This window comes from Somniosus microcephalus, chromosome 19 (genome assembly GCF_052327205.1).
Source record: "Somniosus microcephalus isolate GS21.2 chromosome 19, FLI_Smic_1.0, whole genome shotgun sequence".
Taxonomy (NCBI): domain Eukaryota; kingdom Metazoa; phylum Chordata; class Chondrichthyes; order Squaliformes; family Somniosidae; genus Somniosus; species Somniosus microcephalus.
In genome coordinates this window covers 62,982,454-62,997,443 of record NC_141005.1, presented here as the reverse complement: position 1 = coordinate 62,997,443, position 14,990 = coordinate 62,982,454, and the positions used below count along the sequence as shown (strand labels likewise).

Below are 14,990 nucleotides of genomic sequence, written 5' to 3'. Positions count from 1 at the left end.
GCCAGGACACCGGGGAGAACTCCCCTGCTCTTCTTCGAAATAGTGCCATGGGATCTTTTACACCCACCTGAGAGGGCAGATAGGGCCTTGGGTTAATGTCTCATCTGAAAGACGGCACCTCCGACAGTGCAGCATTCCCTCAGTACCACACTGGGTGTGTCAGCCTAGATCTTGGGCACAAGTCTTTGGAGTGGAGCTTGAACCCACGACCTGACTCACGGTCTACATGGTGCTGGAATTGTTCCAACTCCTCTTGCATTTTTATTTTTCTCAAATATATTGCATTTTTTTTTAAGAAACACACTTCGCTAAAAAACACTGACCAATTCTTTTGAGCTGTTGGATTCACTGGTTATTGAATATAAGAACATAAGAATTAGGAGCAGGAGTAGGCCATATGGCCCCTCGAGCCTGCTCCGCCATTCAATAAGATCATGACTGATCTTCGACCTCAACTCCACTTTCCTGCCCGATCCCCATATCCCTTGATTCCCCAAGAGTCCAAAAATCTATCTATCTCGGCCAAGAATATATTCAATGACTGAGCATCCATAGCCCTCTGGGTTATTAGAGAATGCCAAAGATTCACAACTCTGAGTGAAGAAATTTCTCCTCATCTCAGTCCTAAATGGCCAACCCCTTATCCTGAGACGATGCCCCCTAGTTCTAGACACTCCAGCCAGGGGAAAACTGCCTCTCAGCATCTACCCTGTCAAGCCATCTCAGAATTGTATATGTTTCTATGAGACCACCTCTCATTCTTCTAAACTCCAGAGAGTATAGGCCCCTTCTACTTAATCTCCCCTCATAGGACAGCCCTCTCATTCCCAGGAATCAATCTAGTGAACCTTCGTTGCACCGGCTCTAAGGCAAGTATATCCTTCCTGAGGTTCAGAGAACAAAACTGTGCACAGTACTCCACGTGTGGTCTCGCCAAAGCCCTATATCATTGCAGCAAGACTTCCTTATTCCTGTATTCCAACCCCCTTGCAATAAAGGCCAACACACCATTTGCCTTCCTAATTGCTTGCTGTGTACAAGGACACCCACATCCCTTTGAGCACCAATATTTAATAGTTTCTCACCTTTTAAAAAATAATCTCTTTTTCTATTCTTCCTACCAAAGTGAACAACCTCACATTTCCCTACATTATACTCCATCTGCCACCTTCTTGCCCACTCACTTAGCCTGTCAACATCCCTTTGCCTATTCTTTGTGTCCTCCTCCCAGCTTACTTTCCCACTTAGCTTTGTATCACCAAGCAAACTTGGATACACTGCACTCGGTCCCTTCATCTAAGTCATAATATCGATTGTAAATAGGGAACCCATCTCTGCGGTTTGTCCCATCGCAAGCAGTTGGAAAGTGTTGGAAATGAATTTGACCGGTTTCTATAACGAGAGGCCGATCCACAATGCCAGTTTTAAGCCAGATAGCAAGTCTACAGCATCTACCCCAGTGACTCCCTTATCAATCGAGAACTGAGGGAATGAGACACATTCTGCAGATTGGATTCGAATACAAAAGCCCCAAAATTACATTAGTAATTAGTTTAATTTTTCTTGTGGGGGGGGGGGGTGGGGGGGGTGCGAGGGGAGGATCGTATGTTGATCGTAATATGCTCCAGGTAAATTGTATGTCTGAGAAAATAATAAAATGCAAGACCTTTTAAATATTCATGGCAGCCATTAGAACATAAGAAATAGGAGCAGGAGTCGGCCATCTGGCCCCTCGAGCCTGCTCTGCCATTCAATAAGATCATGGCTGATCTGATATTGGCCTCAACTCCACTTTCCCGCCCGCTGCCCATTACCTTTGACTACCCTGTAGCTGAAATATCTGTCTGTCTCCGCCTTGAATATATTCAATGATTCCGCCTCCACAGCTCTCTGGGGTAGAGAATTCCAGAGATTTACGACCCTCTGAGAGAAGAAATTCCTCCTCATCTCTGTTTTAAATGGGCGACCCCTTATTCTGAAACTATGCCCCTAGTTCTAGATTCCCCCACGAGGGTAAACATCCTCTCAGCATCTACCCTGTCAAGCTCCCTCAGAATCTTATGTTTCAATAAGATCACCTCTCATTCTTATTAACTCCAATAAGTATAGGCCCAACCTGCTCAACCTTTCCTCATAAGACAACCCCTTCATCTCAGGAATCAACCTCGTGAACCTTCTCTGAACTGCCTTCAATGCAAGTATATCCCTCCTTAAATAAGGAGACCAAAACTGTACGCAGTACCCCAGGTGTGGTCTCACCAACACCCTGTACAGTTGTAGCAAGACTTCCCTACTTTTATACTCCATCCCCCTTGAAATAAAGGCCAACATTCCATTTGCCTTCCTAATTACTTGCTGTACCTGCATGTTAACTTTTTGTGTTTCATGTACAAGGACCCCCAGATCCCTCTGTACCACAGCATTTTGTAGTCTCTCTCCATTTAAATAATTTGCTTTTCTATTTTTCCTACCAAGGTGGATAATTCTACATTATAATCCATCTGCCAAATTTTTGCCCACTCACTTAACCTATCTATATCCCTTTGCAGACTCTGTGTCCTCCTCACAACTTGCTTTCCCACCCATCTTTGTATCATCAGCAAATTTGGCTACATTACACTCAGTCCCTTCATCCAAGTCATTAATATAGATTGTAAATAGTTGAGGCCCCAGCACTGATCCCTGTGGCACCCCACTAGTTACGGTTTCCCAACTGACAATGACCCATTTATCCCAACTTTCTGTTAGTTAGCCAATCCTCTATCCATGCTATTATCCCCAACCCCATATCTTGTGCAGTAACCTTTTATGTGGCACCTTAACAAATGCCTTTTGGAAATCCAAATACACTACATCTACTGGTTCCCCTTTATCCACCCTGCTCGTTACATCCTCAAAGAACTCTAGTAAATTTGTCAAACACGATTTCCCTTTCATAATACAATCAAGCAGAGTCAACATGGTTTTATGATTTTCTAAATGTCCTGCTACTACTTCCTTAATAATGGATTCCAGCATTTTCCCAATGACAGATTTAGGCTAACTGGCCTATAGTTTCCTGCTTTCTGTCTCCCTCCTTTCTTGAATGGGGCGTTACATTTGCCTTTTTCCAATCCGCTGGGATCTCTCCAGAATCCAGGGAATTTTGGTAGATTACAACCAACGCATCCACTATCTCTGTAGCCACCTCTTTTAAGACCATAGGATGCAGGCCATCTGGTCATGGGGACTTGTCAGCCTTTAATCTCATTAGTTTGCCTAGTACTTAGCACACTGTTCAAATGTTTTAATGTTTTAGAATTTTTAAAATAATTTCTACAGAAATTATGTTTAGGCTTAACCCGCCCGCGTTGTCCATTACACAGGATCACATTGAGGAAGTCAGCAAACTGCAGAGGTCACAACTGAAGGACTCCGGGGGTGGAGAGGAGCAAGCGCCTCGGCAGCAGCTTCCGCAGAGGAATAACGAGTTACGAGCAGTCCAGAGGAACATGGCCAAATGGAAGGATGGGACCGCCTGCAAGCTCGCCCGCAAGTTCGAGGAGGAACCGAATGCAGAACTTGAGAAGTGCGTGGCTTTTCCACCTCTTTAAATGTGGACAAGAACCTGTTTTTTAATCCCCTCCTGAGATAGAAATGGTCCCAGTTCTCATGAACCAGCGACTAAGAGGAGCATGAGAATTATTTTCCTAATTCTTGCCTCTGTCTCTGTGAGGAAGCACCTGGGTTTCACTCAGCATCTCTTCCTGACCGGGTGACTGAGATTGGGAACTCTGTGTACATGAGAAAACCATAGATGTGCCTGCCAAACTAAATGATTGAACTTTTTCTGCTAGCCTCTCTCTGTTCCATTTGGCACCAATTTGGTAACCAAAGCTCTACCCATCAGCGCCACCCACATACACAACACCCTCTCCACCCAACTCTTGCTGCCACCAAAAAAGTTACGGGTACCCCCCAGGACCAGATTAATATACAGGCAACCTAGCCAATTGCTTATGGCACCACAGGAAGAGGGAGCCAAAAATCCATCAAGAATATTCTTCGCTGTTCTTCCTTAAATGTGGTCAGTTCTTATGTGTGGTCAGTATTTCCCAGATCCCAGCATTTATGTCTCTTTAACCAGACACAAAATCACAGAGGTGGTTCTGGGTTCCAGCCCCACAATGGAGCTGTCGGACACCCCACCTGATTTTATTTCTTTTGACTGGGTGTATGAAGGGTAGCCGATCCACTACCTCCAGCCTTCCGTCCCCGCCAATGTTGAATTTCACCCCCATATAGTCGCTAACTACTGCTTGGCCCTATCGCCCCTCCTGATTAATTAGTATCGAATTCACGACCACCCCTCCTAATTAATGCCAAGTCCAGTCTCTCCCCTTCCTCTTCATTAATACTAAATCCAGTACCACCCCTTCATTCATACGAAATCCAGTATCTCTCTTCCTTATTAATGAATACTATAACCAGTATCACTTCTCCTCGTCAATTAATAGTAAATCCAGTGTTGCCCTCTCATTAACACTAAATGCAGTGTTGCCCCCTCATTAATACTAAATCCAGTATTGCCCCCTCCTCATTAATACTAAATGCAGTGTTGCCCCACCTCATTAATTAACACCAAATCCAGTATTACCAAATGTGTGCAGGTTAGGTTGATTGGCTATGATAAATTGACCCTTAGTGTTAGGGGGATTAAATACGTGGGGTTACGGGGATAGGGTGGGATATGTGTCGGTGCGGGCTCGATGGGCCGAAATGGCCTCTATCTGCACTGTGGGGTTTCTGTGATTCTGTGATTCCCCTTCCTTGTTGGTCACAACCACCCGACCTCCCTTTCAGAGTCTTTTCCATCGTGCAATTAAGTCTTGAACCCTGGCACCTTCAGGGAAACGCACCATTTCGGACTCTCAGTCACTTAAAAGGGAAAATTTATCCCTTTAATGAATGAATCACCTGCACCTACCATCCGTCTGTCTTTCCTACTTTCACTCTGTTCCCTTGGGACCGCCTGCTGCTTGTCTCTATGGTTTGCCTTCTGGTTACCCTCCTTTGTGCATACAAGATGTTAGTGCTGGAGAAAAGAGCACGTAGGTCCATCTTTGTCCACAGTTAGCACTCAGAATTTATTTGACAATCCCAGTCTCACAGGGGTTTCCTGCTCTTCCCTTTTCTTCCTGCCTGTCCTGTAGCCAGTCACCCATTTCTTCCAGTCTGTTGCACTATCCCTGCCGTTTATGAGATGACCGCCTTGTGGAGGATACCTTCATGATGCCTTTCCTCCTTCCCTGTACTGTGAAATATGCTTAGCTGCTCCTCAAGCTCAGCATTCCTTTGCTCAAATGACTCTGCTTGCTGACACTTTGTGCAGGATTACTCCCCTTGGATGTCCAGTGGATCTGGAACCAGCATGCTATTCCTGCCTAGCTTCCCTGAGCCCTAACTCTCACCAGTCCCAACTCCACAACAACAACTTGCCTTTAATGTAGTAAAACGTCACAAGGCGCTTCACAGGAGACAAAAAAAAAGTTGACACCAAGCCGCATAAGGAGAAATTAGGGCAGATGACCAAAAGCTTGGGGGTGGGGGGTTGTGGGGCTGGAGGAGATTACACAGATCGGGAGGGGTGAGGCCATGGAGGGATTTGAAAACAAGGACGAGAATTTTAAAATTGAGGCGTTGCTTAACCGGGAGCCAATGTAGGTCAGCGTGCACAGGGGTGATGGGTGAACGGGACTTGGTGCGAGTTAGGACACGGGCAGCCAAGTTTTGGATGACCTCAAGTTTACGTAGGATAGAAAGACACCGACCAGGAGTGTGTTGGAATAGTCACGTCTAGAGGTAACAAAGGCATGGATGAGGGTTTCAGCAGCAGATGAGCTGAGGCAGGGGCAGAGACGGGCAATGTTACGGAGGTGGAAATAGGCGGTCTCAGTTACGGTGCAGATATGTGGTTGGTGTAGTGTATGTACTTTTGAAGAAGGAACTATATTCTGCAGCCCCTGTATACTGCAGTACCAGTAGTGACCACCCCTGTATATAAGCCTGTGTAGTAACTTTGTATAGTAGTTCCAGTTTTGTCTCCATTCAGTAAACACCTGTTATAACCAACTCCTGCAGTCCGTGTCTCAATTACACACGGACGTAACACTGGCGACGAACAGATCCAAACTTACCTACAGTTCTGCACCACCTCATGGGGATCCATCCCTGAAGCGAAGTTGTTAGAGGTCGAGGCCAGAAGAAAAAACAAACAAACAGAAGAAACGGGCGTCGACCGTGGGCAACCGCCTCTGATTCATCGAATTCGAAGATTTGCAGGAGAGGCTGTCAAGAGCGGGGCTTGGTTATCCTGTCTATGGTGTTCCAGCTAATCGGGCTGGTGGTAGGTAGTACACTGATCCTTCCTGGGCTGTGGCGGGCTAGAGCTCGATCGGGTGGCTTTTCAACGGGGCCGAGCAGCGTTGTTGGGAAGAGGAGAGAGAGAGGGTGGAGCACACAGGGCGCGGCCGGTGCTACGAAGCCGGGCAGCATACAGACCCGAGAAGAGGGAGGAAAGTGTCCCATAGGGTTTGCTCTGACGACAGGAACAGTAATTAAAATAAAAGAAATTAGAAGCGCAGAAAGCCGCGAGGAGCTGCAGTTTGCCACGGGGACCGTGGAGAGCGGCGTTAGCAGCAGCGCGGGGGGGAAGTGCGCGAAGACCATAGGGCGTCGCCATCAAGGCATAAAAACGCCAGCAACAGCGCTAGCAGCAGCGGAGAAGACAGAAAGCGCGGGAGGTGCATCTTAAACCAGTGGGGAAGAAGGCAAAGCGCGGGAGGTGCCATTTTGTTCAATCGGGGAAGAAGGCAAAGCGCGGGAGGTGCCATCTTAGATCTCCAAGATGCCGAAGACTGGCAATATCACTGCCTTCGATAATGCAATAGAAGACTGGACCACTTATTGCAAGGCAAATGAAGTAGCCGATGAGAAAAAGGCATCGGTACTACTGAACTTAATGGGTGCAAGAACGTACGGCCTATTGCGGAACCTGATCACTCCAGCCAAACCGATGGCGAAGAGTTTTAACGAAATTGTTGATATCCTACAGGAACACCTAAATCCTACACCGCTGCTGATAGCAGAAAGATTTAAATTCCACAAGAGAAATCAGCATAAAGATGAGAGCAATGCTGATTACCTTACGGAACTACGCAAGCTATCAAAGCACTGCCAGTTCGGAGCAGGACTGGCGGATACCCTACTGGACAAATTTGTCTGTGGACTCCTGAGTGAAGGAACCCAGAAGAGGTTACTCTCGGAGAAAGAGCTGACGCTAGATAAGGCTTTCAGCGTGGCAGTATCGTACGAAGCAGCAGCAAGGGGAGCTGCGGAAATACAGCAAAAGCCACAGGAATACGGCACCCATGAAATGACACGGGGATTTGAAAAATGTTATCGCTGCGGCAGAACAACCCATGACCAGAAGGACTGCTGGTCCAAGGACAAAACATGCAGGCAATGCGGAAAGATGGGACACATTGCACGAGTTTGCAGGTCCGGGAAGAAGACTAACGACAACAAAAAGGCTACTAAGGAACCGTACAGGAAAGTACAAAAGATGACGGACAGTAGTTCCGAAGACCAGATGAGCGAGTGAATCCGGGAACAAGAGACTAAGCTGTCTCAAACTTCACAACGTAATCGCAAAAGAGGATCACCGAACCATTTGGGTCACCCTCACGATAGGGTCCCAAGTCAAAATGGAATTGGATACAGGATCAGCCCTGACCGTCATGAATCGACGAGACTACGAGCGGCTATTCTCACACAGCACGGTGGCATAGTGGTTAGCACTGTTGCCTCACAGCGCCAGGGACCCAGGTTCAAATCTGGCCTCGGGTGACTGTCTGTGTGGAGTTTGCACATTCTCCCCGTGCTTGCGTGGGTTTTCTCCGGGTGCTCCGGTTTCCTCCCACAGTCCAAAGATGTGCGGGTTAGGTTGATTGGCCATGATAAAAATTGGCCCTTAGTGTTAGGGGGGATTAAATACGTGGGGTTACGGGGATAGGGCTTGGGTGGGATGGCTGTCGGTGTAGGGACCGGGTGCTAGGGTTTGGATGATCAGCCATGATCTCGTTGAATGGCGGAGCAGGCTCGAAGGGCCGAATGGCCTACTCCTGCTCCTATCTTCTATGTTTCTATGAAAGAGACATCCATTGTCTTGAAGACGTATACGGGGCAGAAAGTATACCCCAGAGGGAAAATAAGGGTGCCTGTCGAATACAACGGCAAGGAAATACAGAAATTGTATCTGTACATACTGCAAGATGGTGGACCACCGTTATTGGGACGTGAATGGATCAGAAAGATAAGTTTAGACTGGCACTCCATTCAGGCACTGACTGTGGCTGGTAAAAAGGATGGCGACGTCACACCTGGACGATTGTCAAAAATCTTAGCTAACGCTAAAAAGAGGTATTTCAACAAGAACTGGGAACTCTTAAAGGCGTAACCGCCTCGATAAAAATAGAAGAGAATGCAATTCCCAAGTTTTTCAAAGCAAGACCGGTACCGTATGCAATTCGCAGAGCTGGAGAATCTGGAGAATGCAGGCGTGTTATCTAAGGTAGACTGGAGCGAGTGGGCGACACCCATCGTTCCTGTCATGAAGAAAACGTTAAACAATAAGTCTGAGGAGCCAAGGAAGGTTCGCATCTGTGGGGACTTCAAGGTGACGGTGAACCCAGTCCTTCACACAGTACAGTATCCTCTCCCGAGGATAGAAGATATTTTCACCTCACTATCTGGAGGGAAGCGTTTTAAAAAATTGACCTAGCACAAGCATATTTGCAGATGGAGGTTGAAGAATCCTCTAGGAAGTATCACACGATAAACACTCACAAAGGTCTTTACCAGTATAATCGACTGGTATTCAGAGTAGCATCAGCTCCGGCGATATGGCAAAGAGCGATGGAACAAGTCCTGCAAGGGATTCCGGGGACTCAGTGTTACTTGGACGACATCCTAGTGACAGGTGAAAATGACAGTGAACACCTTGCCAACCTAGAGCAGGTGCTCACTAGACTAAGAGAACATGGGCTACGAGCCAATCGCCCCAAGTGCGAGTTTTTTAAGAAACAGATATCGTATTGTGGCCACGTGATTGATGAAGAGGGGTTGCATAAGTCCCCTGACAAAATTGAAGCGGTAGTTAAGGCTCCAGCGCCTGAAAATGTGTCGCAACTGAGGTCATTCCTCAGATTGGTGAATTACTACCATAAGTTTTTGCCGAATTTGTCCACAATTCTGCACCCACTGAACGCCCTACTACAAACTGGAGTAGCATGGAAATGGAGCGATGAATGTAAGCGGGCCTTTCAGAAGTGTAAAGACCTAATCACTTCAAGAGAAGTATTGGTTCACTACAACCCATCACTACCGATAAGACTGGCGTGTGATGCATCTCCCTACGGCATTGGAGCGGTACTGTCACATAAATTCCTTGATGGTTCAGAGAGGCCGATAGCTTTTGCGTCGCGCTCGTTAACTTCAGCCGAGCGTAACTACGCCCAGATTGACAGAGAGGCCCTCAGCCTGGTGTGGGGGGTGAAGAAGTTCAATCACTACCTGCACGGTCAGAAATTTACTCTACTAACTGATCATCAACCTCTCGTCTCCATTTTCAACCCTCAGAAGGGCGTCCTGATAATGACAGCTCAACGGCTACAGAGGTGGTCCCTTTTCCTAGGGGCACACCAATATGACATCGAGTATAAAGGAACTAAACAGCATGGGAATGCTGATGGATTGTCGCGCCTACCGTTGCCGACGGTGGAAGAAGCACCTGCAGTAGATCCTGTGGAGATATTCCACTCGACCATAGTCGAATGTCTACCTGTAACGAATGCAAACATAGAAAAGGAAACACGAAATGACCCGACACACTCCAGGGTCTATGATTTAACGGTGAAGGGATGGCCAGCACATGGCGAACCACTGTTGCCAGCATTCTCGCCGAGAAGAGAACAGCGGTCAGTGTGCAGAGGAACCTTGATATGTGGATCCAGAGTAGTAATTCCACCCAAATTGAAGGATAGAGTGCTCAATGAGTTTCATGAGGGTCATCTGGGAGGGGTAAAAATGAAGAACTTAGCCAGAGCGTTTGTGTGGTGGCCGGGAATCGATAGAGAAATTGAAGAGATGACCAAGAGCTGTACAGGATGCCAGAAGGTCCAAAACGCCCCACCACAAGCCCCTCTACATCCATGGGAGTGGCCCTCATCTCCATGGCAAAGGGTGCACATTGATTTTGCTGGTCCATTTATGGACTCGATGTTTTTAATTGCGGTGGATGCACATTCAAAGTGGCCAGAGGTAATAAAAATGTCCTCAACCACCACAGAAAAAACTATCACAGTCTTACGAACCATATTCGCCAGAAATGGGCTGCCTGAACAGATTTGCTCCGACAATGGACCACAGTTTGTGTCTGAAGAGTTCCGGAGGTTCTTAAAGAACAATGGTGTTAAGCATTACACATCCGCACCATATCATCCAGCCACCAATGGATTGGCTGAGAGGTTCGTTCAAACATTCAAGAAGGCTATCAAGGCAATGTGTAATGAAGACATACCCCTACAACACAAGGTGGATAACTTCTTGTTTGCCTACCGGAATGCGACACATGCGGTTACCAACCAAACTCCAGCCATGATGTTCTTCAATCGAAGACTAAGATGCTGCTTGGATTTGGTTGAGCCAAACATCAGAAGAGATGTGGAGAACAGGCAGTTTCAGAATATGAATGAAAGGCCGACCAGGAGTTTTAAGATAGGTCAACCAGTTTTGGCCCGGGACTACCGCACAGAGAAATGGCAGCCAGGAACGATCTGCACACGGCAAGGACCTCTAATGTATACCGTGGACGTTGGAGAGAGCATTGTAAGACGCCATGCTGACCAGATTCTAGAGTCACTGGAAAACGTCAAATCCACACCACGATCCAATACACCTGGTGATGAAACCAAAGTACCAATTGCATCTACCTCAGAATCGGTGATATTGGAAGCAGACGAACCAAACAACGACGTTGATCCCGAATCAACTTTGCCAGAAGAACCTGATACCCCAAAGAGGCGTTATCCAGACAGAATCAGGAAGCCGCCTCAAAGACTGAATTTATAATTGCTTAACTTCAGCTAATGTATATAGCAACTGTAATTGTAAATATGTTATTTAATTATTAATCGAATGTTATGTACTGTTTAGCTAAAAGGGGAGGAATTGTAGTGTATGTACTTTGCAGAAGGAACTATATTCTGCAGCCCCTGTATACTGCAGTACTAGTAGTGACCACCCCTGTATATAAGCCTGTGTAGTAACTTTGTATAGTAGTTCCAGTTTGTCTCCATTCAGTAAACACCTGTTATAACCAACTCCTGCAGTCCGTGTCTCAATTACACACGGACGTAACAGTTGGAAGCTCATTTCGGGGTCAAATATGACACCAAGGTTGCGAACAGTGTGGTTCAGCCTCAGACAGATGCAAAGGAGAGGGATGGAGTCGGGGGCTAGGGAATGGAGTTTGTGGCAGGAACCGAAGACAATGGCTTCGATCTTCCCAATATTTAATTGGATAACATTTCTGCTCATCCAGTACTGGATGTTGGACAAGCAGTCTGACAATTTAGAGACCGCGGAGGAGTCGAGAGAAGTGGTGGTGAGGTAGAGCTGGGTGTCATCAGCTTACATGTGGAAACTGATGCTGTGTTTTTGGATGATGTCGCCAAGGAGCAACATGTAGATGAGAAATAGGAGGGGGCCAAGGATAGATCCTTGGGGGACACCAGAGGTAACGATGCAGGAGCAGGAAGAGAAGCCATTGCAGGTGATTCTCTGGCTACGATTAGATAGATAAGAATGGAACCAGGCGAGTGTAGTCCCACCAAGCTGGATGACGGTGGAGAGGCGTTGGAGGAGGATGGAGTGGTTAACCGTGTCAAAGGCTGCAGACAGGTCGAGAAGGATGAGGAGGGATAGTTTACCTTTGTTACAGTCACAAACGACGTCATTTGTGACTTTGATGAGAGCCTTTTTTTTTACTGTGACAAGGGCGGAAACCTGATTGGAGGGATTCAAACATGGAGTTGCAGGAAAGATGTACACAGATTTGGGAGGCGACAACACGTTCAAACAAAATTTGATATCGAGCCACATAGAGATATTAGGGCAGGTGACCAAAAGCTTGGTCAAAGAGGTAGGTTTTAAGGAGTGTCTTAAAGGAGGAAAGAGAGGGGGAGAGGTTTAGGCAGGGAATTCCAGAACTTAGGGCCTAGGCAGCTGAAGGCACGGCTGCCAGTGGTGGAGCGATTAAAATCAGGGATGCTCAAGAGGTCAGAATTGAAGGAGCGCAGAGATCTCTGGGAGGGGGCTGTTGTGGGACTGGAGGAGATTACAGCGATAGGGAGGGGCGAGACCATGGAGGGATTTGAAAAAAACAGAAAGACTTGCATTTCTATAGCACCTTTCACGACCACCAGACGTCTCAAAGCACTTTACAGCCAATGAAGTACTTTTGAAATGAAAACAAAGATAAGAATTTTTAAATCGAGGCATTGCTTAACCAGGAGCAACAGTCCCAAAAAGATCTAACCACACTGCCATTTCATTTCGGCATTTGCGACAGACCCGAATGGTGTCCGTGGCGGGGGGGTAAGTGAGGTCCGGCATCTGGAGAAGGGTGAAAAGATATTCTAAATCCTAGAGCTCCCAGCCTGGGAAAGGATAGGAGTGCTGCTACTCGTTATATTATATTTTAAAATAAACATTAGGTTCTTGTTTACGTTGAAATAATTCTACCATTAACAAGGATCGCTTTGAGTTCTGCCCATTTTGTCGGAGGTGCTGCAGTTATGAAGAAAGCATGTGGGTTTCTCATTAATATTTTCTCTTCTATTCAGGTGCCTCTATGGATCCCACTGTGTGGGTGAACAGCCTGTTCCCAGGCCTCTGTTAGTGCCAATCTGTAGCCATCCAATAAGACATTGGGTAGAGTGGAATGGGGCAGAACCTATGACTTAAAAAAAAATGTCCTTTGTTTTCCCACACATTCCCCAGCCATGTGAGGAATCACAGAGCACATGGGAACTCCAGACTCTGAACAAATATTTTGTATCTGTCTTCACGGTATGGGACACTAACAACATCCCAATAATGGATAATCAAGGGGCCACAGGGAGTGGGGAATTAAAGACAATGACTATCACTAGGGAAACAGTACTTGGTAAAATAATGGGACTAAAAGATGACAAGTCCCCTGGACCAGATGACCTGCATCCCAGGGTCTTAAAAGAAGTGACTGCAGAGATAGTGGATGCATTGGTTGCAATATACCAAAATTCCCTGGGCTCCGGAGAGGTCCCAGCGGATTGGAAAACCGCAAATGTAACACCCCTATTTAAGAAAGGAGGGAGACAGAAAGCAGGAAACTGTAGACCAGTTAGCCTAACATGTCATTGGGAAAATGCTGGAGTCCTTCATTAAGGAAGCTGTAGCAGGGCATTTGGAAAATCATAATGCAGTCAGGCAGAGTCAGCATGGTTTTAGGAAAGGGAAATCATGTTTAACAAATTTGCTGGAGTTCTTTGAGGATGTAACGAGCAGGGTGGACAAAGGTGAACCAGTGGATGTGGTGTATTTGGATTTCCAGAAGGCATTCGATAAGGTGCCACATAAAAGGTTACTGCATAAGATAAGAGCTCACGGAGTTGGGGGTAATATATTAGCCTGGATAGAGAATTGGCTAATTAACAGAAAGCAGAGTCGGGATAAATGGGTCATTTTCCGGTTGGCAAACGGTAACTAGTGGGGTGCCACAGGGATCGGTGCTAGGGCCTCAACTATTTACAATCTACATTAATAACTTGGATGAAGGGACCTAGTGTAATGTAGCCTAGTTTGCGGATGATACAAAGATGGGTGGGAAAGCAAGTTGTGCAGAGGACTCAAAGAATCTTCAAAGGGATATAGACAGGCTAGGTGAGTGGGCAAACATTTGGCAGATGGAGTATAATGTGGGAAAGTGCGAGGTTATACGCTTTGGCAGGAAAAATAAAAAAGCAAATTATTATTTAAATGGAGAGATATTACAAAATACTACAGTTCAGAGGGACCTGGGGGTCCTTGTGCATGAAACACAAAAAGTTAGCATGCAGGTACAGCAAGTAATCAAAAAGGCAAATGGCCTTTATTTCAAGGGGGTTAGAGTATAAAAGCAGGGAAGTCTTGCTACAACTGTACAGGGTATTGGTGAGACCACACCTTGAGTACTGCATACAGTTTTGGTCTTATTTAAGGAAGGATATACTTGCATTGGAGGCAGTTCAGAGATGATTCACTAGGTTAATTCCAGAGATGAAGGGGTTGACTTATGAAGAAAGGTTGAGCAGGTTGGGCCTATACTCACTGGAATTTAGAAGAATGAGAGGTGATCTTATTGAAACATAAGACACTGAGGGGGCTCGACAAGGTAGATGCAGAGAGGATGTTTCCCCTCGTGGGGAAATCTAGAACTTGGGGGCACAGTCTCGGAATAGAGGGTCGCCCTTTTAGAACTGAGAAGAGGAGGAATTTCTTCTCTGAGAGTCGTAAATCTGTGGAATTCTCTGCCCCAGAGAGCCGTGGAGGCTGGGTCATTAAATACATTTAAGGTGGAGATGGACAGATTTTTACAAGGGAGTGAAGGGTTATGGGGAGCGGGCGGGGAAGTGGCTTTTGTTATGTATTGTGTGTTCTATTGTGTTCTCCTCCCACCTGTGGTGGCGCTGTCACAGGAGATAAATGGTTGGGTGTTCTCGGTTAAGTTTAGCTGTCTTTGTTCGGAACTTTCCAGAACTTCCTTTTCTTCCAATAAAGCACTTCATGTTTGAATCTCTGGGTTCTGAGTCCTAAATTGTGTCTAGGTAGAAAGGTACCGACACAACAGCTTTGAGCCCAAGATCTTATTG

The 14,990-nt window shown here is 46.4% G+C and overlaps 2 protein-coding genes across 9 annotated transcripts in view; one reads left to right on the top strand and one right to left on the bottom strand.

The window, feature by feature from the left end:
• LOC147104525 (coiled-coil domain-containing protein 117-like) overlaps positions 1 to 14,990 on the bottom strand; it is a 73,659-nt gene that overhangs the window by 475 nt on the left and 58,194 nt on the right. The gene's annotated exons all lie outside the window — the stretch shown is intronic.
• LOC147104526 (uncharacterized) overlaps positions 1 to 14,990 on the top strand; it is a 127,260-nt gene that overhangs the window by 98,962 nt on the left and 13,308 nt on the right. For all 5 annotated transcript variants that reach the window (XM_085961892.1, XM_085961890.1, XM_085961889.1 and 2 more), the window contains one exon: positions 3,366 to 3,568. In XM_085961892.1, coding sequence (XP_085818018.1) covers positions 3,366 to 3,568 — 203 coding nt within the window. The remainder of the gene's footprint in view (positions 1 to 3,365; positions 3,569 to 14,990) is intronic.